The 21,322-nt window shown below is 54.8% G+C and overlaps 2 protein-coding genes across 9 annotated transcripts in view; one reads left to right on the top strand and one right to left on the bottom strand.

The window, feature by feature from the left end:
- The first annotated feature begins 332 nt into the window (after positions 1–332).
- CCDC96 (coiled-coil domain containing 96) lies at positions 333–3,672 on the top strand. The gene has a single exon (XM_059165908.1). It carries the CDS (start codon positions 500–502, stop codon positions 2,234–2,236), a length of 1,737 nt encoding a protein of 578 aa, XP_059021891.1. The 5' UTR covers positions 333–499; the 3' UTR covers positions 2,237–3,672.
- A 4,835-nt stretch (positions 3,673–8,507) lies between these two features.
- TBC1D14 (TBC1 domain family member 14) overlaps positions 8,508–21,322 on the bottom strand; it is a 104,166-nt gene continuing 91,351 nt past the window's right edge. For 6 of the 8 annotated variants that reach the window (XM_059165858.1, XM_059165836.1, XM_059165875.1 and 3 more), the window contains 2 exons: positions 14,266–14,524; positions 8,508–10,945 (listed from right to left, as the gene is read on the bottom strand). In XM_059165858.1, coding sequence (XP_059021841.1) covers positions 10,880–10,945; positions 14,266–14,524 — 325 coding nt within the window. In that variant the 3' untranslated portion in view covers positions 8,508–10,879. Of the gene's footprint in view, positions 10,946–14,000; positions 14,232–14,265; positions 14,525–21,322 lie in introns of those variants that run through there. The other 2 variants (XM_059165847.1, XM_059165868.1) reach the window with 2 other exon arrangements.

Below are 21,322 nucleotides of genomic sequence, written 5' to 3'. Positions count from 1 at the left end.
CGCCCGCCGCCACCGCGCCGCCCCGCCCAGGCGCCGCCGGAGCCGGCCAGCCGGGCCGCGTCCCGCCTCAGCACGCAGGCGCCCTCGGGCCCGGCCCGGCTGCCGCCGCCGCCGCTGCCGCCGCCGCCGCCGGCCGCACCGCGCAGGCGCTCCGCGCGCGCCACCTCGCGGGGGCCCGGCCCGCCGTCCTGCGCCTGCGTGCTGCTCGCGCCGGCCGCCCGTCCCTCCTAGCGCCTCCCGGCCACCCAGCCCCAGGCCTTGCGCCTGGAAATGGGCGGGAAGGCCTCGCGGCGCGAGCCCGCGCCCCCTTCCAATCAGTGCCGCCCGTCTCCCGCTCGCGGCTTCCTATTGGTCGGCTCTCCCCGGAGGCGGGGAGAAGGGGCTGGGCGTCTGCGTGCCTCTCGGCCAATCGCCGGGCCCACCGCGCGCGCCCCTGGTTGCCCCTGGAAACCCAACAGCCGGCGTCCGGGCTCTGCCGAGCCGGCTGACCCTGAGAGACATGGACGGCAGCTCCGAGCACCGTGGGGACCCAGATGGGGAAGACGGAGATGGGACCAACCTGTCCTCCAAGCTGTCCGGGATTAAGGCCGCCTCCGGCCCCCACTCCCCGGCCGAACCGCTCGAGCCGGAGCCAGAGCTGGGGGCCGTAGAGCCGGAGCAGGGGGCCGTAGAGTCTTCGGAGGGAGGCGCCGCCGGCGACGAGGTCGCCGAGGCCCGGGAAGCGCCGGAGGTCCCCGAGGCTGTGGACCAGGCGGGACCCGGGGAGCCGGAGCCGCCGAGCGAGGCTGAGACCCAGCCGGAACCCCGGGAGGCGGCCGACGCCGGGCCTGAGGAGGCTGCCCCGCCGGAGCCCGGAGGCTGGTCCGCGGAACCGGAGGAGCGGGCGGAGGAGGAGCGGGGGGAGGCGAAGGACGAGGAGGACGAGGAGGAAGAAGAGGGAGAGGAGGAGGAGGAGGAGGAGGCCGCGGCAGCCGCGCTCAAGTGGAGGCGGAAGAAAGAGCCCTTGGCCGCCTCGGGGCGGCCGTCCACCCCTGGCCGGGAAGAGGCTCCGCCGACCCAGGAGGCTGAGCAGGGGGAGGGGGAGGGGGAGGAGGACGAGGAGGAGGAGAGCGAGGAAATCAAGGAGAGGGGTGCGCAAGGAAGCCCAGCGAAAAGCCAGCAAAGGGAGGAAGGCGAGCGACGGGACCTCGAGGACGAGGAATGGACGGAGGAGATGCAGAAGCTGCAGGAGCAGCAGCTGCGCGAGGAGCTCCTGGAACAGTACCGGTCGCTGGTGGTTGAGCGCAGCAACTACCAGCGCTACAACAACTACCTGCAGCACAAGATCTCCGAGGCGCTGCGCAAGAAGAAGGGCCTGGATGCCGCCGAGGTGCCCGATAAGGGCCCGGAGCCCGATGCCCCTGAGAAAGAGCAAGCATACCTCCGCCATCTGGCCTTGCTGGAGGAGCTGAGGAAGCAGCAGGCGGACGACCTGGAGTGGTACCACCAGGAGCTGAAGCAGCTGCAGGAGCAGTGCAGGGAGGTGCTGTCCAGGGTGGAGAAGGAGTGGGCCGGCTTCCAGGCACTCAAGAAGCAGGTGGTGACGCAGGCCATGGGCACCTGTTGGGTGCGTGGTGGCCGCCAGGCTGCCCTGCGAGAGGTGGAGCAGATCCAGGCGCTGGAGGATAAGAAGGAGAAGGAGATGATCGCGGTGAGGCTAGAGAACGTGCAGCTGAAGCAGAGCTTGGTGCACTTTGAGACGCGGATGAAGGCCCAGGAGGACCTGACGGAGGGGCTGCTCCTCATTGATTTTGAACAGCTGAAGATTGAGAACCAGACCTTCAACGAAAAAGTGGAGGAGCGGAACGAGGAACTTTTAAAACTGCACAACAAAGTGACTAACAACGTACAGATCATAACCCACGTGAAGGAGAAGCTACACTTCGTGGACATAGAAAACATGTGTAAAAAGACACAGCTTTTGGAAACTGAGGCTCAGGTGGCCCTGAAGAGGGACATCCTGACCAGGACGAAGAAGGCCCGGGACAGCCTGAGGGCTGACAACATCAAGCTGAATCAGAAGTGCGGGCTCCTGGGCAAGGAGCTCCTGCTCCGGGACATGGAGGAGAAAGTGGACAGGACAGAAGCCCTCAACCAGCGTATTGAGTCCCTGAAGCGCCATCATGCTGGCCTTACTATGTCCTGCAGAGGTGTGAGGCAGAAGATCAGGGAAGCCAAAGCCTTTCTCCCATCTTAACCCCCACAACGGGAAGTATCCGCACGACATCTTCAATGTCAGCAACTTTTTCTAGCCTTCATTAATTCTTAAGTCTCCACTTGTGGCCATTCTTTAAAAGGCTTCTGGTATTGGGGATGAAGCTGAATTTTGTATTAATCTCATCATTGTCAGCTCCTAAATTAATCCTGAGCACAATTGGGTTAGCTGTCCATTTTACACAGGGTGAAGTCAGGCCCAGAGACTTGACGACTTACTGTACGTGACTTCTCATAAAAAAGCTGTCAGAAGCCTTGTTGTATCTGAGAAAGTCCGTAATTTCAATGACTTGATCCTGTGGAAAACTGTTCCTCTTCCATATATCAGAGGGCTTAACAAACAGGTGGGGGAGCAAGAAATGTCCTGTGCTTATATAAGCTAATTATTAAATTCCCTTTAAATATATTAAACTGTGTCATTCTGAGTCACAACCTCAACATGAAGCTCACTAGTTTCCTTCGATGAATCTAAACTTGTTTCGTATGTAAGCAGGCTTCTGGGTAATAAAGAAGAGGAGGGAAACAGGAGAAATGGTAACTAGGAGAAGGAGCTGACGTTCTGTCCTCTTTCCTCTTTCCATGAGAGGAGGCTCAGTCTGCTTGACCATTAACGTTTCCTTCTGGCTCAACGACAGTCTGCAATTCTAATGAAATGTTTCCTGGGATCCTCTAAAGAAATACAAAAACATGAAATTTTGTTTTCCAGTGAGGACAAAATGATGATTGCACAGTGTGTCTGGCCAGAATGCCTGTAAGCCTTTTGTTCTCGGCAAGGTATTTTTGGATCTTGGCAAGAGGACCCTTTCTGTGCATGTGATTTTTCTGTATTAAATGTAAACGTGTCTACTATTCCTTGTGTTAATGTAAGAAATACCTGATAGGCCTACCTCTTTCATCCAGAATTGGGGATTCCATTTCCAACTTTCCTTGGTGGTTTTGAAGCTAGGGGCTTGCTTTTATTTCTTCTTAATTTTAAATTGAGTTTTGAGATGCACAGATTTGGGGTTAGAAGTATCCTCCCGTCCCCAAGTTTAAGTAGGTCATAAGAAGGATGAGTTAGGGGGTAACTGGGTGGCTCAGTGGGTTAAAGTCTGTGCCTTCGGCCCAGGTCATGATCCAGGGTCCTGGGATCGAGCCCCACATCGGGCTCTCTGCTTAGCAGGGAGCCTGTCCCAGCCCCGCCACCCCCCACCTGCCTCTCTGCCTACCTGTGATCTCTGTCAAATAAATAAATAATCCTTTAAAAAGGGGGGCGGGGTGAGTTAGTTTTTGGTGCCGAATACCTATAAGGAAGGGTAGAAACCCCTCCCTCCAAGGCAGATGACTCAGTTGGTCACAAGAAGGTCACGATGACTTTAACTTTTGGGAGCGCGGCTGTTTTCTAAGGTGTGTTCTCTTTGAAGCCAATAAAGGTCGATTAAAATTCCTTTTCTAACTTTTATAGCTTGGATACACTCTTATAAGACCATACTTGTCAAACCACACAAACGTAACAATCAGGGAAGTAAAAAGCATTCATTCACTTCCTGCTTCCTCTTCCAATCCTCCTTACCTTCTACACTTGTCTTCCCTCTGCGCCGTTCATCAAGGCCAGAGAGGGTTAGTCCATCACCAGCAAGCACAACTTCATTCTCTTTGTGCCTCATGCTAAGAGCAGCACAGGACCCCTGGTGTCTTCGGTGGTTGGGAAAGCTTCCGAGTGAACCTGACACCCTGTGTTCCGTGCCTCTCCCAGCTAAGCAGCTTTCGTGGCCAGAGTGTCCCTTCGGCTCCCCAGCAGGAGCGTGGGTAGTTTCAGCTGACTTTGACCCACTGGCAGTTCCCCAGGCTGCACCAAGCACTGCCTCACCAGCATTGAACCAGGTAGACCGGCCTCTTGAGAGCGCAAGATGCAGATCGATGGTGCTAGTGTTGCTTTAAGCTGCAAAGTTGCCCTTGTTCTTGCAAATTACACTCTCCCCCTCTAGAGATGTTACAGTTCGTTAGAAGATAATCTTCCGCTGATGACTTCACAACGAGGTTCCTTCTAATTGAATTACAGGAGAGCTCTTGATCACGAAATAGCAACCCATTCAGGGAGTGTTTCTTCATCTTGCCTCCGAGGAAGAAAGCCACAGACCACTCCCACCCGCCCAGTATTACTGATGGACCCCATTCCAGTCCTTGACCCCCAACTCCAGTTCTCTGGACCCCAGGGAGACTGTCATCCTCCCTCGGAGCCAGCACGATGCCTACCTAGCCCAGCTCAGTCTGTTCTGTTGGGTTATTAATGTATCAACATCACAGTATTCTCGTTTTCGGGCAATAAGTGTTGCTCAGATGCCTAGGAGAATCAGACGCTGCTAAGTCCTATAGCAAACTTGAAAATAAGCAGAGGCCAGAAAGAGGAGCTTTCTAGAAGTAGAAGCGTTGAGGAACATAATGGTCTCTTCTAGCAGGGGACAGAGACCACCTCCAAGTAGCCTCCCTCCCTCTAGGAAGATGAAGAGGGGGCGCCCCGGCTGGATCAGAGACCTCTGACCTCAAAGGCTTTTAAAGAGCTTGTCAAGGGGCATCTGGGCGGCTCGGTGGGTTACAGCCTCTGCCTTCGGCTCGGGTGGTGATCCCAGGGTCCTGGGATCGAGCCCCTCGTCGGGCTCTCTGCTCAGTGGGGAGCCTGCTTTCTCCTCTCTCTCTGCCTGCCTCTCTGCCTACTTGTGATCTCTGTCAAATAAAATCTGAAAAAAAAAAAAAAAAAAAAAAAAAAAAAGCTTGTCAAAAAGGAGGGCCTGGAAAATGTAGGCACAATAGAATCTGAGATGTTCTGCAACACGACTTCTTTCTAAATGGGTTGGGGTCAGAAGTGTCCCCTTCCATGTCACAGGTGGCTTGGGTGGTTGGGCAGCACAGGCAGGAGGGAATCGGGCACTACCTGTGCATAGAGCACAAGGCATCGAAAAGGAAATGCTTTTCATGCATGGGGGACGTCCTTGCTGCTGGCTTCAAACTGCATTTGAGGTTTTTCAATGACGTAAGCTGAGAAACATGCCTTTTTTTTTTTAAAGCCAATCTTTTTTTTTTTAAATTTTTTTTTAAAAGATTGTATTTATTTATTTGCGAGAGAATGAGTGAGAGAGAGCATGAGAGAGGAGAAGGTCAGAGGGAGACGCAGACTCCCCAAGGAACTGGGAGCCCGATGCGGGACTCAATCCCAGAAGTCCAGGATCATGACCTGAGCCCAAGGCAGTCACTCAACCAATTGAGCCACCCAGGCGCCCCAACGCCTTCTTTTTTTGTAAGTGGGTCTGCAGCCATAATTTAGATGTTTGCCATTGGTCAGGAATGCCTATCTGATCAAATCCTATTGGAGTTAATGCACCCTGATCTGCAACGTGGGTTTTAAACTTGAGGACCGTCTTCATGGGAGAAGAGTCACACCAGGGACATGATTGGCAAGGACTCCAGGCGGGCCTGCAGCTGAGCTGAGCAGCTGGTGAGCATGGGGGCCCCGCAGGCTGGGCACCGCTCCTGGTCCACACCTCCTGCTTGCCCGCCATGCCCGCTCCTGCTGGAACCCTGTCTACACAGGCGTGAGTTTGAATGAATACACTTATACATGCCCCAGCTTTTTAGCTGATGCTTGCTTCTAATATTTTGCCCAAAGGATGCCCAAGTTGAATACAAAGGTGCCTTTAGGGGGAAGACACAGTGTCGTGCTTGCAAATAAGGCCTTGGAATTAGGCTGACTCGGATTCTCATCTCTTCTGATTGTGACCTGGGACGCACAGCCCACCTCTTTAAACCTCCACGCGCTCCCTCGTAAAATGGGGTAAAAAATTTATTCATTATATGGAAAAAGTATCTCTTCCCTAGGTGGTGAAATTATGGCTTCTATTTTTCGTATTTCCAAATTGTATACAATAAACATGCAGTTGTAATAACTACGTGAAAAAATACCGATTTTCAAAATCCCTAAGTTCCTCAAGAGTTCAGATACTAAAAGTTCACATGTCAGGGTATGACTCTATCTCTGGTGAGGAGATTCTCTTAATGACACAATTCAGCATCTTTGAATCCTCACAAGCCAGTGGATGGATGCTGGTACCCGCTTTAAGGTCTGGCTACAGAAAAGAAATGGAAGGCTCAGAGAATTTAAATACTCCTGATCTGACCGGCAACTAAATGACACCTGAAACGGGAGTTATTTTTGGCTGGAGCAGTTTCTACCGGGTGCTCTGGAGTGAGGTCAAGAAGTCGCAGGGACCAGAGACAGGCTGGGGTGTGGGTGACTCATGCTGCCTGCGAAGAATGCTCCCGCCCCTCCCTCCACAGGCTCAGGCATCCTGAGAGAAGGGGCCTTGGCGTGGCCGTGGCCCGTGGAGCAGCCACCCCCTCGAGCCAGCTGGCTGCAGGCGAGGCAGTGCTCACGGAGGAACCCGAGCTCCTGGGCCAGCCCAGAGATTCAGACCTCTCAGAAGGACATGGGGACAGCGAGTTCCTGCATGGCCCCAACTGAGGACTTGCTGGGGGTCTGAGGCTTCCCTCTGCTGGCCACGCCCATCCTCTGATGACCAGTGGCTGCTCTCAAGGTCCAACTTGGTCCCTGCCCTCTAGAGCTGTGAGATTTTTTTTTTTAAAGATTTTATTTATTCATTTGACACAGAGAGATCACAAGTAGGCAGAGAGGCAGGCAGAGAGAGAGAGAGGAGGAAGCAGGCTCCCCGCGGAGCAGAGAACCCAGGACCCTGAGATCATGACCTGAGCCGAAGGCAGCGGCTTAACCCACTGAGCCACCCAGGCGCCCTAGAGCTGTGAGATTTTGTCCCCTCTCTGGGCCTTTGTGGCCGGCTCCACATCTCGGGGAATGGGTTTTTGAACAGCTGGCTCCCTGGTTTCTCTTGGGAAAATGGTCCACAGCTTCCAAGCCCAAAGCTGGGGCATCCCCCAAGGTCCTCCCCAAGCCGGCCATCAGACTTGTGCCTCGCACACAGGAGGCATTCAGGTGAGTGAATCCAGGCCTCGCCCCAAACCTTGCACTTGGCAGTTGAGGACCAAGCGAGAGGAGAAAGGCTTCCAAAGGCCCCAGAGCACAGTTATTCCTTGGGGAGGGGATCAGCCAGGGCTCAGGAGCCACAGGGGAAGTGTCAGATTCCCAGCCCCGAGGCTAACTGGCCACAGGAGCCCAAGCAGATCCGCTTCTGCGTCACAGCTTTGGGATGGAGGCAGTGACTGAGTTGCTGTGGAGAGAAATGAGGCCATTCACAGAACTCAGCCTGGGGCCCGGTGTGCGTGCAGTAGGCAGTGAGCCCCAGGACACGACCACTGTCCAGCACGGCCACCCTTGCCAGCCATTGCAGCTCCTGGCCTGTGCCAGCTGGAGAGCAGCCTCGGGATGCCCTGGTGAGACAGTGGGAGCTAAATGCCCAGAGCAGAGCTGCACGGTCTCTGGGGGAGAGAAGTGGGGAGACCAGTCACAGGCTCAATGGTACTGAGTGGCCCAGCGCAGACCACCAGCCACACTGACACAGGAGGGCAGCACTGTCCACTTATCCCGGGGGACCAGGGGACAAGAGAGGGAGCAGTCCTGAGGGCCCCCACCTCCTGGCCGGGCCTACTGCACTTGGCTGAACGGCTGGACGAGCATGGATGACACACAAGTGCACACGAGCACTGGCTCTGACTGGCACCAAGTGACCTCTCAGACCGGGTCGTGCTCACTGGCACCGAGCTGGGACAGCCAGACTGACATCCACCCCAGAGCTGGGAACGAAGGCGGCCCTGGTCACCCGCAGGCTGGATGGGGCGCTGCAGGCAGCCTGTGGCCTACCAGGCACAGAGGGAGCGGGTGCTCACCTCGGGAGCTGGGATTGGGGACAGGGAAGGGGTCAGCGAGTCAAAGGTCCCCCCTTGATGTGCAAGGGACACACTCAGCTCCCAAATCCCTGCACCGAATTAACACAACCACCACCTTTTTAACATAACCGAGCGTTGTAAGCGGGTTCTAAAATAACAGGATGCTCGGGGCGCCCGGGTGGCTCAGGCAGGGCGTCTGCCTTCAGCTCAGGTCATGGTCTCAAGGCCCTGGAATCAAGCCCGGTGTCCCCGCGTTGGGCGCCCTGCTCAGTGGGGAGCCTGCTTCTTCCTCGCCTTCTGCCGTTCCCTGTGTTCTCTCAGATAAAATCTTTAAGAAAAAAATAACGTGATGTTCAAAATCAAATTGTCCCACACTTGAAGGTGAGAACTCCAGCTGTAAACCAAACTACAGTGAACGTAAGTAACAATTTTCCATGACTTTTATTTAATAAAACCACATTATTTACAATTCAAAAAGTCTTAATTTGATAGACTTTGCTAAATAAAATTAAAGGTTAACTGTACAAGCAGTTAAAACATGGTATGTAGCAAGTATTATCAGGACGTTTCTATCAGCAAACTGTTCAAATAGTCAAAAACTGAGCGGTTAAAAAGTACCTTTGAAAGTGAACATTGCTTCTAGATGGGCTTTCAGGGATAGGTGGGGACACGGCTTTCGACTCTAAAGGGCCAGACGCACAAGGGGCCGAACCCCAAGTCTTAGCTCTGGATAGCCGGCAGCTGGGCCGGGAAAGTGCAGACACGCAGGGGGCGCAGCCTTCAAGTGGGCTCCCCGTTTTCCTAAACGATGGCGTCCGACAGAGCAGCCTGACCCCACAGATGGGCCACACAGACCGAGCTCCTGGCCTCTGGGGCAGACACGGCAAGGCCCCAGGCAGCCCCCAAACAGGCCACCAAAACCTCTGTGAGCTAGAGATTTGGTTAAGTATTCTGCATCGGCTGGGAACCCGTTTAAAAACATAATGCCTATGTGGTGCCACGAGTCCCGAGAGATGGACGTCAGCCTGTCCAACGGAGGAGGTTGAGGGCTGGGTCTGAAGGCGCAGATGAGCGGCAAGCACGCCCTGCAGCGGCGGTGCTTCCTGTCCCGACCGAGGAACATCTGTATGTACAGTAAGAAAATATATACACCTTTCAGAACAGAAAGCTCACATCCGGGAGCGACACTTGGCCTGTGCAGGCGGAGGCCCGGGGCCGGCAAGGTGACAGTCAGCAGCATGGTGGACGGCGGGCTACGTCTGGAAGTGTGAGCCCTCAGTGAAGATGGGACACTTCCCCCGAGAGGACAGCCAGGCCAGCACTTCCAGGGTGAGGCAGAGAGTTGGGTCCGAGACGCTCCGCAACCTCCCTGGAGACTTCAGTTAAGAGGACAGGGGATGAAGGCAACTACTCCAGAAAACGGGACCCATGGCCATGGTGTGGCCCCTTGCCCCCGCTCCTGCCCATGCTGGCCATGAACATGGCAGACAGAAAAGGTCCCGGGGAGCCAGGCCACCTCGTGGCAGGCCTACTCTTGGAGCTTAGGGCGCTCCCCAGGGCCGCACTGAGGGCAGCCAGGGGGAGTGTGGCTGAGGGGGCAGTGGAGCCCTCGGACCCAGTCTCTCAAGCCCTCATGGACACCAGCATGCAGCCGGGTCCGCGTGAGGACCTGTCTCCACAGACCTGCCTGTCCTCTGGGCTCTTCTGTGTGAAAACCATCCCCGTCTTCGAATGTGCATGACCATGACCAAAGCGCTTTTAACAAAATTCTTAGTTAAGGAGAGGTTCCAGCAGGAAAGTTGCTGATGAACTTGGTTGGGGCGGGGGACCACCTATGTGGGGAGAGGCTGATGGGACAAACACTGGGAGCCCCTGCAAGGCCATCTGCGTGGGTCCGCGTCCCAGCCCTCACAACGCTCTAGCTTTCAGCCAGACGCACAAGGAGGGAAGCACTGGTACTCGGGACGATTCTGCTGCTCGGGGGACACAGGGAAGAGCAGCGTTCTGGGGGAGCAAGGGCGCAGGCTGACCCCGCCAGCCAGGCCTCTGCACCTCTGCACACAGGAGGTGTGGGTCTGAAGGCAGTCTCGGGCCTCCTGGGTGAGCAGCCCTTCCTGCTCAGGAGATGGAGGAAGCAATCTTAGGGGGGGAGAGCAGGGGTTCCCCAGAACCCAAGTGGCCCTTTTCAGCCCTCGTGCTGTGATTCTGTCAAGGTGACAGTGGAGAAAGGCCAACCTGGAAGTCAGGTCAAATCCCAGGTTGCTCACAGGCACACTGGGTGACCACCTGTGAGAGCCTGTTTTCCTTTCCTGCTGTCTTTGGTAGGTGGGCTTTAAAAGCAGGCCCTCCAGCCCTGGAACAGTCCTCTCGGTTAACTAGCTCCACAACTCCTTCCTCGCTCAAGTAGGTCAGTAGCCAGGAATGCCTCCGAGCCTACCTACGTATATTTCTCCCGCACCTTGGCTAAGGAAGACTGTAATGTATTTTCCATCAGTGGACATAAGAGCATGACCATTTAATTAACTTTTGTGAAATTGGGGGGGGGGGGGTTAGCCACCATCTCATTTTTACACCATGCAGCATACGCAGCGTTGGCCGTGGTCAACACTAGCTCATCGCCCCACTGAGCTGCTTAAGGCTAAGCCTTGGCTGAGTTCTTTAAAAGTTGTTTGTTTTGTTTTAAGGCCAACTCCAGGGTTAGGATCAAACGTGCAAAGAGCCTATTCATCTTGGCTGTCAGCGTGTCCATCAGAAACGCAGGTGCCACCTGGAGATCTGCTCCAGCGCCGAGCGCTCAGTGTCTGAGAGACGGGCTGCCTTTCTCCGTGTCGCGGCTGTCCCTCTGTAAGGCGGTCAGCACCTGGGAATCACAGGGGAGACGTCCGTGGGTGATATGCGAACACACTGAACACAGGTCCCGCCAAGCACAGCGACAGGCTGTGCAGCCTCCTGGCCGGTGGCTCTGGCCCCCCACTTCCACCGCTCCCCCATTCTACCCCCTACGCCCACACCACAGCCCTCCTACTCCTGTGGAGAGCAATCGTGCCATCTCTGGGCTAACATCCTACAACCACGTCCCCGCAGCCACAGTACTGTCAGGACACAGTTGTGGGGCTCTCTTTGCACCATCTGGCTCTGGCCCTGGCGCAGTCCACCCCCAAGCCAGGCTCTCTGCTCCTGGACACTAACAAGCACGCCTGGGCTCTCACGCCCTCCCAGGCTTTCCCAAAGTGACTGAGCTCCCAACTCCATGCTCTCCCAGCTTCTGGTTAACACCTTCATTTTCAGAGACACTACATTCCATTCTGACCACTTAGTACCAGCCGCAGGGGCTAACTAACAGAAGCCCCATTTACTGGCTGCCCGAGTGGAGCACGTCTCTGGGGACCTCTGGCACAGCAGCTATAAGGACAAACAAGCAGCTCAGGAAGGTCAAACCCCCACGGTGGGCACTCACAGGAGCAGCCATTCAAACAGCCTGTACCCATTCAGACCTAGACTGGTGGGAATTCAAAACCAGGGCCTAATTGACGGGTCAGGCACTATGTCACTTGAGCTGAATTACAAATGACGAGGAGCTAAGCAGAAACACTTTATGTCAGTTTCAAACGAACTGCACAGAAAAAAGCCTCCCCTCTCTACCTCTAAGTCGACAGGTCCGCTGAGCAAACAGATACATTTACGTGTTTGCGAGCTCTCCGGGGCCTAAAGTGGAGCATGTAGGAGGATGTGTACAGACTACAGTTCCCGTGAAGCCTAGCACCATACGAACTCGACAATGCCCCCTGAGTTCCCCATCAGGCGGACTCCCATTGTGATCCCGTGATTAGAAAATACCCTAGTATCAAACAACTGACATAGTTTTTTTTTTTTTTTTTTTAAAGATTTTATTTATTTATCTGACAGACAGAGATCACAAGTAGGCAGAGAGGCAGGCAGAGAGAGGAGGAAGCAGGCTCCCCGCTGAGCAGAGAGCCCGATGTGGGGCTCGATCCCAGGACCCTGGGATCATGACCTGAGCCGAAGGCAGCGGCTTTAACCTACTGAGCCACCCAGGCGCCCCAACTGACATAGTTTTGAGCAAACCTTTTTACTTTGTCTCTACAACACAAAAAGGGAAAAAACAGACGCGGTTTTACCCCTGCCCTCTGCGTGCCTGCATGGGGGCTGTGTGGGGCAGGTGGGGCACAAAGTCAGGCCTAACTGAGCTACGTGTGTGACAAAGACCATCAGGAAAGACCTGGGCTTTCCACAGGGACCTGAAAAACCCCGCCAGCCAGTGAGCCATGGAGATCAGTGTGCCCTCCCACACCGGCCATCACACTGGGTCCCCAATCAGAGAGGCCTACATAGCCAGACGGTCTGCAGTCCCCTTTCTGAAACTCTCAGTAATTCTGAACAGTGGTTGCAGATTTCCACTGTGCACTGTCCACTGACGTCCTAACCAGAAAAAGTCTCTTTCTCCCTCTTGGCAGATCCCGGATAATCACACAGCCAGTCCTGCTCGTGCATGAGCTGAGGGCATTCTCTAAGTTTTCCTGAGATATGATTCCTTACCATATAATTTGTCCCTTTAGAATGTATAGTTCAAGGGTTTTTAGTGTATCTGTGGATGTGTGCGATACTACCACGGTCTGTGTCAGGGAACCCCATACCATCCAGCTAACCCCGCCCACTGCCGGGGGCCCAGTCACTGACTTCCTGTCTCCACAGGGGACCCTGGACTTGCCTATAAGCAGAATCACAGAGCGTGCCATCCTTAGTGTCTGGCTTTGTCCCTTCACGTGACATTCTCAAGGGTCACACAAGCTGTAGTGTGTGTCAGGACATCATTTCTTTTTATCAATAGAATGTATTTAACAATATTTCAGAAATGCAGATCCTATCACCCAAGCACAAAACAGTGCCCACCGGCCCCCAGTATTACCCCAAGTCCACAATGCAGCCACGCTTCTTCCCGAAAAACACACCCAGGGAGGGAGTCTGCCAGCCAAAGAGAGCATCATGTAACAGGCCAGGAAGGCCAAGAAGGACCAGCTCAAGGGCCAGAATGAAGGACCCAGGTGATTAGTAAATGCTCCAGTTAATAAATGCACAGAACTGTACACTTTCAAAGGGGTGAATTTTATGGTATGTGAATTACATCTCAATAAAACTACTACTGCTATAAAAACAAAGGCAGACAGCCTGGTTGCCCGTGAAGTCTTTAGCTCTAACAGTCACTTCAGGGGAAATACAGCTTTGAGGGTCAGGCTGAACACCACCACCAGGATATACCCAGCAAGATCCAGACTCTGGGAGATGCTGCAGGACACATAAGCTCATTTCTTCAGCTGACAGAGGTCGAGGGATACAAAGAGAGGTGGGGTGACCTACGTATTAAAAAGACACTAAAAAGATCTTTCAACTAACGACAGTGTGAACCTTACTTGGATCTTGGTTCAAGCAAGCTAGAAAGGTGCCGACAGGTGAGACGGTTAGAAATGTAAAAACGCCTGCATATTTAACAAAAGCATAGGATCCGTTAACTACTTACTCTATTTTAGTATGCATTTGAAATCTCCCACTAATACAAAGGGTCACAGGAGAGTAAGAACCTCTACAGATAGTCTCCAACCATGATCTGTTGCTTGGACAAGCTAGGAGCCGACAGAGGGTCAAGAGGGAAGGCTTTATTTTTCCTTTCTGGTACTATCAGCACTCGGAGCCAGCTAACACTGGCCAGTCCCACTGGGGCCAAGGCCTACCTAGGCAGGACACCCAGAAGGGCCTAGAAAAATCCAGAAGGAGGTCCAGGCTGGACTCACCTGACTCAGCCACCAGAGGTCCAGTGTGACCCGTCCCAGGGGAACCATCCCTCAGCCCTCCTGTCCCCCACCCACCTCCTGTTTACCAGCGATGGGAGACAATCCCACCACCCAGGCCCCAGACCACCCGCGGAATGGGCAGGAGGCTTCTGTTATCCACCCGCCGTCTGACAGACTCTCGGGGACCAAAGGACTGTCCCAGACCCTGCACAGCAGAGCCAAGCCTCAAACCCAGGCTCCTCGGGTCCAGTCCAAGAAGAACTTTATTTAGAGAGGGCCATTTTCTCAGAAGGCAGCTGGAGTAACGACTTCCTCGGGGAGGCTGCTGAGCCAGGCTACCTGCAGGAAAAAAGAGAACAGAAGATCCGCTTACCTGAGCCCACTTCCTGTTCCGACTCTGCATCTGAATCGTAGCTATGGATGCAAACACCTCCTCTGCAGGCAGGTCCTCTGGCAGCCTCGTCAGGAACTGAGCTATGTGAATGAAGTCCATCTTGGTCAGGATGTCCTCAAACAGCTTCAGGATGCCCAGGGCTGTCCGGAACAGAAACCCTTCCCCGTCACGACAGAACACGTCCCAGACACGACAGGCCAGGTCCAAGGGCAAAGATTTACTATACAAGGTAAAAATCCTGGGGGAAAAAGGTTTTGAGTTTTTCAGATTTTGGATGGCACAAAGAAACAGCTCTGAATTCAGGTCAAATCCGCTAAAATGCTCCCTGACTCAGTCACTTTCATACTTAAAACACGATTGGGGATCGGTTGGGGAGGGGGTCAGTGACGGGCCCGAGGCCTGCATTCATTCCAAAGGCCAATGTTATAAGAAAACATCTCAGCTTTCACACAGAATCCCAAACACTGTACAGTTTCTGAATCGCTGATTCTGATTACATCCATACGGGACAAATACTTATTGAGAATCCACTATGTGCTTCCTCTTAGGAGGCGCTGGACACAAGGTTAGTAAGGTGGATAGAGCTCAGAGTCTGAGGCGAACAGTAACAGTCAACAATATGTATATGTGTATACATATAATCCAGGCATATACATACTCCCCACTTCTGAAAAACACTGTATCCTTTTCTCCCACTAGAGGTCTGCACAGGAACAAAGAAAACTTTCGAAATAATCTGAATGTAGATAAGAAATGGAACTTATACTTAATGCAAACGATTAGATGAAAAAGTGAAATGCAGATATGCACAATCTTAAAATGACGTGATAATCGCCATCCAAACTACCCAACAAACACAACCTTGGGTGATCGACTACATTACCAGGTTGAAGCATTTCTGATCTGGAATGTGTCTGTGCTGTAGAGCGAGAGAAGCCAGGTTCGGACACAGGCCGAGTGGATTCTCTGTGACCCCATCTTCCTTCCTCGGCTCAGAGACCAAACCTGGGTGCCATCCCCGGGCATCTGCTGACCCCCAGGATGAGCCAGATGCTCCCCTGACCCTGATGTCTCTCAGAGCATGTGTTTGCTTCAGTCCTCCCCACAGAGAGGCCCGACAGCCGGGACCCTGCCTGATTCCCTCCCACCTGCCCCCTCGGCACCTAGCACAGCACGTGGAGATCTCTGCTGAGGAAGCAGATGGGCGGACGCCCCGCAGAGCTGCTCCAGGAGTCCTGGACATTGACGGTTCTACTACCTCCACACCGGTGTCAGCATTCATGAGAAGCAGGGATTCTTAGCAGCCGGGGGACAGCCCCATCCCTCCTGGAAAATCACCCGTCCAGTTCCAGCACTGCCTAGGGCCGGCCCCAGCTCTACAGACAGGTGTGAAGGCACCCGGCCTCAGCTGTCAGATCCCGACTAAAGGGATGAGTGTCCTCCCGCCTTCAAGAGCGGGACCCCCAGCTTCCCAGAAGAGATGTGACCAGAGTCCCCGCCACCCAGGCCGACGTGCTCACGAGGCTCCAGCGCACGGGCTTTCTTGCCTGCTGTGAGCTCCGAATGCTCACCAGGCAGCGTGCCCTGCCCCAGCCTTTCACCTAGGACGCAGAGGAATGGGTCACACAGTCAAGGGCATGTACTGATCACAGCAGCAGGCTGAGACCCCCACCCATGCAAGAGACTTTAGGAAGGCAAGCCGACTTAGATTCCATTCAGCTCAGATGATGACATGGGGAGATGGGCATCACAGAATGTCCCTACATCATGGAGGCGACAATGAGCTTCAACTAGGGCCCTACTATGCACTCTGCATGCCTCCCCACCCCCACCGGCTGGGCACGCCAGGAGCCAGGGCAGCTGGCTTTGACATACATGGGAACCGAGGGAACTGAGCCCCAGGTCCTGCCACCCACAAGAGGCAGAGCCAGGCTGTGACCCTGACTCCAAAGCCCAGGCCCCAAATGTAGGACCACTCTGAGGAGTTGGGGGACCCACCGCTATGACCCCGTTAGGACACTTTATCTCTACAAGTCACAACAAGCCTTCAGCCAGAGCCGCTTGCTATCTCACAGATGGAAAACCATTTATGTCATTATTTGGCCCAGAAAACACAGGTCAAGGGATCTGAGGGATTTTTCTTAAAGTTTATTTTTATTTATTTGTAATCTCTATGCCCAGCTTGGGGCTCGAACTTCTGACCCTAAGATCACGAGCTGAGCCGATACCAAGAGTTGGACGTGTAACTGAATGTGCCAACCCAGCGCCCCACAAACCCAGAAAACAAACCCAGCTACAGGCAAAGGGAGAGATTTGTGTCTCCACAAATCACTCTAGGTGTCCTGAGCTTTGTAAAATTAAGAAAGAGTATCAGTCTGTGCCTGTGACGCACTTCTGCTTGGCCCTCACAGCCATCGAGGCACCTACCACTTCTCTGTGAGACAACTGCCCAGGCTGGAGTCCCTCCAACGGCCCGCAGGTCAGTCTACCCACCGAAACCACCTGCGGAAGCCCACTACCATGGGCTTACCAGGCTGTGTGGTGGGACAGAGTCCCTGCCCTCCAGGGCAATGTGAACGGTAGGTCAGAGGGTGACAGACCATGAGCAGGGGTAGGAGGCAGGGCCTGCAAGCCTGGGTGAGCAAGCACATGCACGTGCATACACACACTTCTAAACAGGACGGTCTAGGAATGGAGCACTGTGAAGTGGCATTTCCATAAGGCCCTGAAAAGAGGCTGCAGGCCAAGAGAAGGGGTCAAGACGGCATCTAGACGGAGGAGGCAAGGAGTTCCCAAGCTCCAAGGCAGCAGTGAACGGGACACAGCCGGGGAGGAACAAGGAGGTCACTAGGCTGAAGACAAGAAGAGAGAAGAACAGAACACACAAACGTGCCCGTGGAGACCGGGGCCCCACAAAGGCGGGCCTCACAGGCTGTCAGGTCTCTAGGTGGGGGGTCCTGCCCACCTCGCAGACACAGGCTTCCCTGGATGGCCACTGCGACAGGCCAGGCAAGGTCGGAGCAGGGAGGCCACAGTGGAGGCGGCTGGAGAGGGGAGGAACCCTGGACTCTGTGGTGGACTGATTTCAGGGACACTAGGTTGGATGGAGTGGTCATGTAAAGACATGTGGCATCTCTGGTTGGGACAGAGAAGTCCAGAGTTGAGTGTGAAGACCTGCTGTCTGAGAGCCAGACGTCCAAGTGGCTGCATGAACTCATCACTTGTGTGTGACTTGGAGATCAGGGAGGGCTCTGGGCTGGCGACAGTGTGGATGGTACTGAACAGAGGCCGTATCCCAGGATCAGAGAGGGAGAGAGGCAAATGCTGACCGGATCACCAACACATACTTCATCCCCGGGGACGGGGTGGGCTCCCACTGGAGCAGCAGGAACCAGAGAGCTCTGTTCTTTCCTGTTTCCAGCCCTTCAGGCGCTCTCACTGTGCCCAGTGCACTTGGCTGCCTCCTGCTCGGACAGTGAGTGTGGGAGGGGCAGGGCCCCAAGACCTGCCCAGGATGCTACAGGCTTCTCCCCGTGGTAGCAAGACAGAGTTCCAGGCCGCTCTTCCCTGGACCGCTGCACGTTATTGCACTGGATGTCAAAAATGGTCACTTCAGGTACACATTCAACTAATGCAAAATACTCTATTTCCACACTGCAGAACTAAAGAAGCGGCCATGGGCTTATAGAAGGCATCACACACACCTTAGTGTGCCTCTGCTCCCCCTCGTGATGTGTATGGGAGGAGCAGGTCGGATTCTTCCCCGCAAGCACCCCCAACTTCCAGAAAACATCCCGACCAGCAATGTCTGCTCTAACTTCTGGTCTTGGCTTGTAGGCACATGAGGGGGTATGGGCAGGGGGAGAAGGGGCTCCACGGCTCCCAAAGCCTCCACAGAGGCCAAGGCTCACTCTCAGAAGCCAGCCCTTCCCCAGTCCACTACCGGAGCAGGTAACAGGGCTGCGGGGAGCACTGGCTCCATGCTGAGCACGGCTTCCTACCACCTGCCCAGTTTATTCCATTTCTCCCCACTGCAACTCCACGAGCACATACGCTCATCTATGCTTTATAAGCGAGGAAGGTGCAAACACAGGGAGGCTGTGGGAAGCGGGTTTGAGCCTGGGGTGCACGTGCCATCCAGCAGGCCCCCTGCAGAGAAGCCACAGCTAGATTTTCGGACGGGACCTTCAAGGCCTGATGCCACCGACCCCCAGCCATGCCCCACTTTCCCAGGGTTGCGAGCCTCTGTCCCCCAGAGCTGGTTTAGGAAGTGTCCCCGAGCCCCCAACCTCACCAGGTGCTCCCTGTGTTCCCCACAAACTGAGATGAGCCATTAGAACAGATGCTGCTAAATGAGATGATGGGAAATTTTGTAAGAGCTATGAAAACATTAAATGTCAAATACAAACTGCATGTGTGCAAAGACTGGGAGGTAGCGGGGCACCTGGGGGGCCCAGTCAGCAAAGCGTTTGCCTTCAGCTGAGGTCATGCTCTCAGGGTCCTGGGATCAAGTCCTACATCCAGTTCCCTACTCAGCAGGGAGTCTGCTTCTCCCTCTGCCCCTCTCTCCCAACTCGTGCTTGCTTGCTCTTTCAAACAAATAAAACCTTAAAAAAAAAAAAAAAAAAAAAAAAAAAGACAAAAGACAGGGAGGTAGTTATTTAAGACTCAGTTCCAACTCAGTTCCCAAGTCTAGCCCCTGCCCCAGGCCTGGAAGCAGTCAGATTCCACTCTATGCCCTCAGAGCTCAGAGCTCCCTCTCACTGGGCCCTCGTGCCAGAGCCCACAGCAGGGCCAGCAGATGGCAGGGACGGCTCAGGGCCCTGGCACTGCAGGATAGGCCCCAGGTGCAACCAAGCTGAGCAGGCCCTTCCTGCAAGGGGGCTTGCAACCCTCCCCGTCCCCCTGCAAAAAACAAGGGCCCCAGGGCATGCCAGCCACTAGCCCAGGTGCGTGGGAGCTCGGCAGGACAAGCCCCTGCTCCTGAGCAGCTCATAGACGGACCTGTCACCCCAACATTAAAACCCACAAATGGAATGAGCACAGGATGCAACAGAAACTAAAATCTGCCAACAACCTCACCCGGAACCTCTCCTCCAAGGTGGAGATTCAGCGAAGCAGTGGGATCCCAAGGACCTCCAACCTCACTTCAACAAACACCACTCACGCCGGGGAACATCCTGCCGGATTCTTTTACTAATCCCAGACTGTTTATTACAACATTCGTTCATGCCTCCAGACAATTCTGCCATTCCACAGCATCGGGCAGGAGTCCAAGGAGTCCAGCGAGCGCATCGATCCTCCCACAGGACATGATATCCAACTGAGCACCTGGAACTCTGCAGGGAGACCAACGCTGCCATGCTTTGGCCCTCATGTGTCCATGGCATGCAGAGAAGGGTGACATGCCACCCCAGGGAAGACCCCTCTTTCCAGGAAGGCAGCAGCAGCAGGTGAATCTGACTCTGCACCGTGAGCTCCTGTGCCAGTGTCCCGAGTGCACGTAGACAGACAAGCCCCCACAGTGGGCCTCGGGCTGGGTTCTGGCACGGGCCCCTTGGGAGTAAACGTGAGCCCTGCTCTAGGATTCAAAGCCATCCACAGGGCTGGACACCAGGGACAGCAAGAAACAGAGCTGCCCGGGGAGTGGGTCAGTGCTGTGACAAAGACAAGCTCGCGCCACAAGGCGGAGAAGGACGAGCATATCAGGCCGGAATCTCTCTCCGACTATGCTAGGTAAGAACTGACAGCACACCCTGTCATCCTCCACGGGGCAGGGGAACTGTCCTGGGAATGAAGCAGGAACCATTCCCAGCCAGCCTCCAGTGGACAGAAGGCACAGCTGGAAAGGAGATGCTGTCATCTTTGTGCCCATGGAGCTCGCCCGGGACACTCAGCCAGCCAAGCCACAGGGATGCCTGTCGACCCTCGGACAGGACAGGGGGCAGGAACAAGACTTCATCCGGAGGCCACCAAGATCTGCCTCGTCTCCTGGCACACGGCCCCTCTGCGGCAGTGCCCTAATGAGGGTGTGGTCACAGCTTTGGGGAGGCCGGGGAAGCCCAGCGAGAAAGCCAGGGCTCTGGCGTCTGACCGGCCCAGCCGCTGGCTCTGGGTGTGACCGGGCAGTTGGCTCCTCGGTGAAGACAAAACTCTGTGTGGTCAGCTTCTAGGCTCTTTCCCAGCTTCCTCCCTGCCACCTGACCTGCTCCCCGCCGGAGCCGTTCCCTAGGAGCACCCCACCAAGAACCCGAGTCAATGCAGCCCACCCCTAAACTGCAAGGAGTATGTTGGGAACACAGGGCTTGGCTGGGCCCAAGACATCTTCGCCGGCCGCCCACTGCTACTGTAAACGGAGATGACGTCCTCCTCAGTCCTTACTCCAGAGAGCAGAGGCCTCCGCAGAGCGCTGGGGGCAGCGTGCACGAGGCATCGGGGACCAGCCACGACCCACCATGAACCCTGGATCTTCCTTGTCCCATAGACACCCTGTACGCTGCATCAGTTTCCATCACGGACAAGTCTGGTCTGGGGTTCAGGCTCCCAGAAGCACCAATGGCGTGCAGACGCGACCTTTGGGAGGCAGCTCTCACCTACTCCCCCAGAAGGGCTCCGTGGGCAGGCCATATGAGCCCTGTGACCTCGGGAGAGCCACTAGAGGCCTCCCGAGCCTCAGTCTCACCATTTATGAGATGCAGGTGTCAGGGTTCACGCCAAGGGGTTGCTCTGAGGTTACAGGAGGTCCTGTGTGGCAGCACTGGAATCAATAAATGCAGGTGCCCTTGGCCTCTGCCCTCATCTGGACAGAAACTGTCTCCAGAAGAGAGCAGAGACGAGCTGGTCCTCTAGGACAGTGCTCTTGGTGCTGCCCCTTGCAACCCAGTCAAGACGACGGCACTGTGAAATCAATCCAAGTGGAGGACCACCGGTGGTTTTTTTTTTTTTTTTTAAGATTTTATTTATTTATTTGAGAGAGAGACAGTGAGAGAGAACATGAGCGAGGAGAAGGTCAGAGAGAGAAGCAGACTCCCCGTGG

Source organism: Mustela lutreola, chromosome 1 (genome assembly GCF_030435805.1).
Source record: "Mustela lutreola isolate mMusLut2 chromosome 1, mMusLut2.pri, whole genome shotgun sequence".
Lineage (NCBI taxonomy): Eukaryota > Metazoa > Chordata > Mammalia > Carnivora > Mustelidae > Mustela > Mustela lutreola.
This window is presented reverse-complemented; position numbering and strand designations above follow the sequence as displayed.

Bases quoted from the DNA above. Each gene is read 5' to 3' on its own strand.
- CCDC96 (XM_059165908.1), top strand. From the start codon at position 500: ATGGACGGCAGCTCCGAGCACCGTGGGGACCCAGATGGGGAAGACGGA.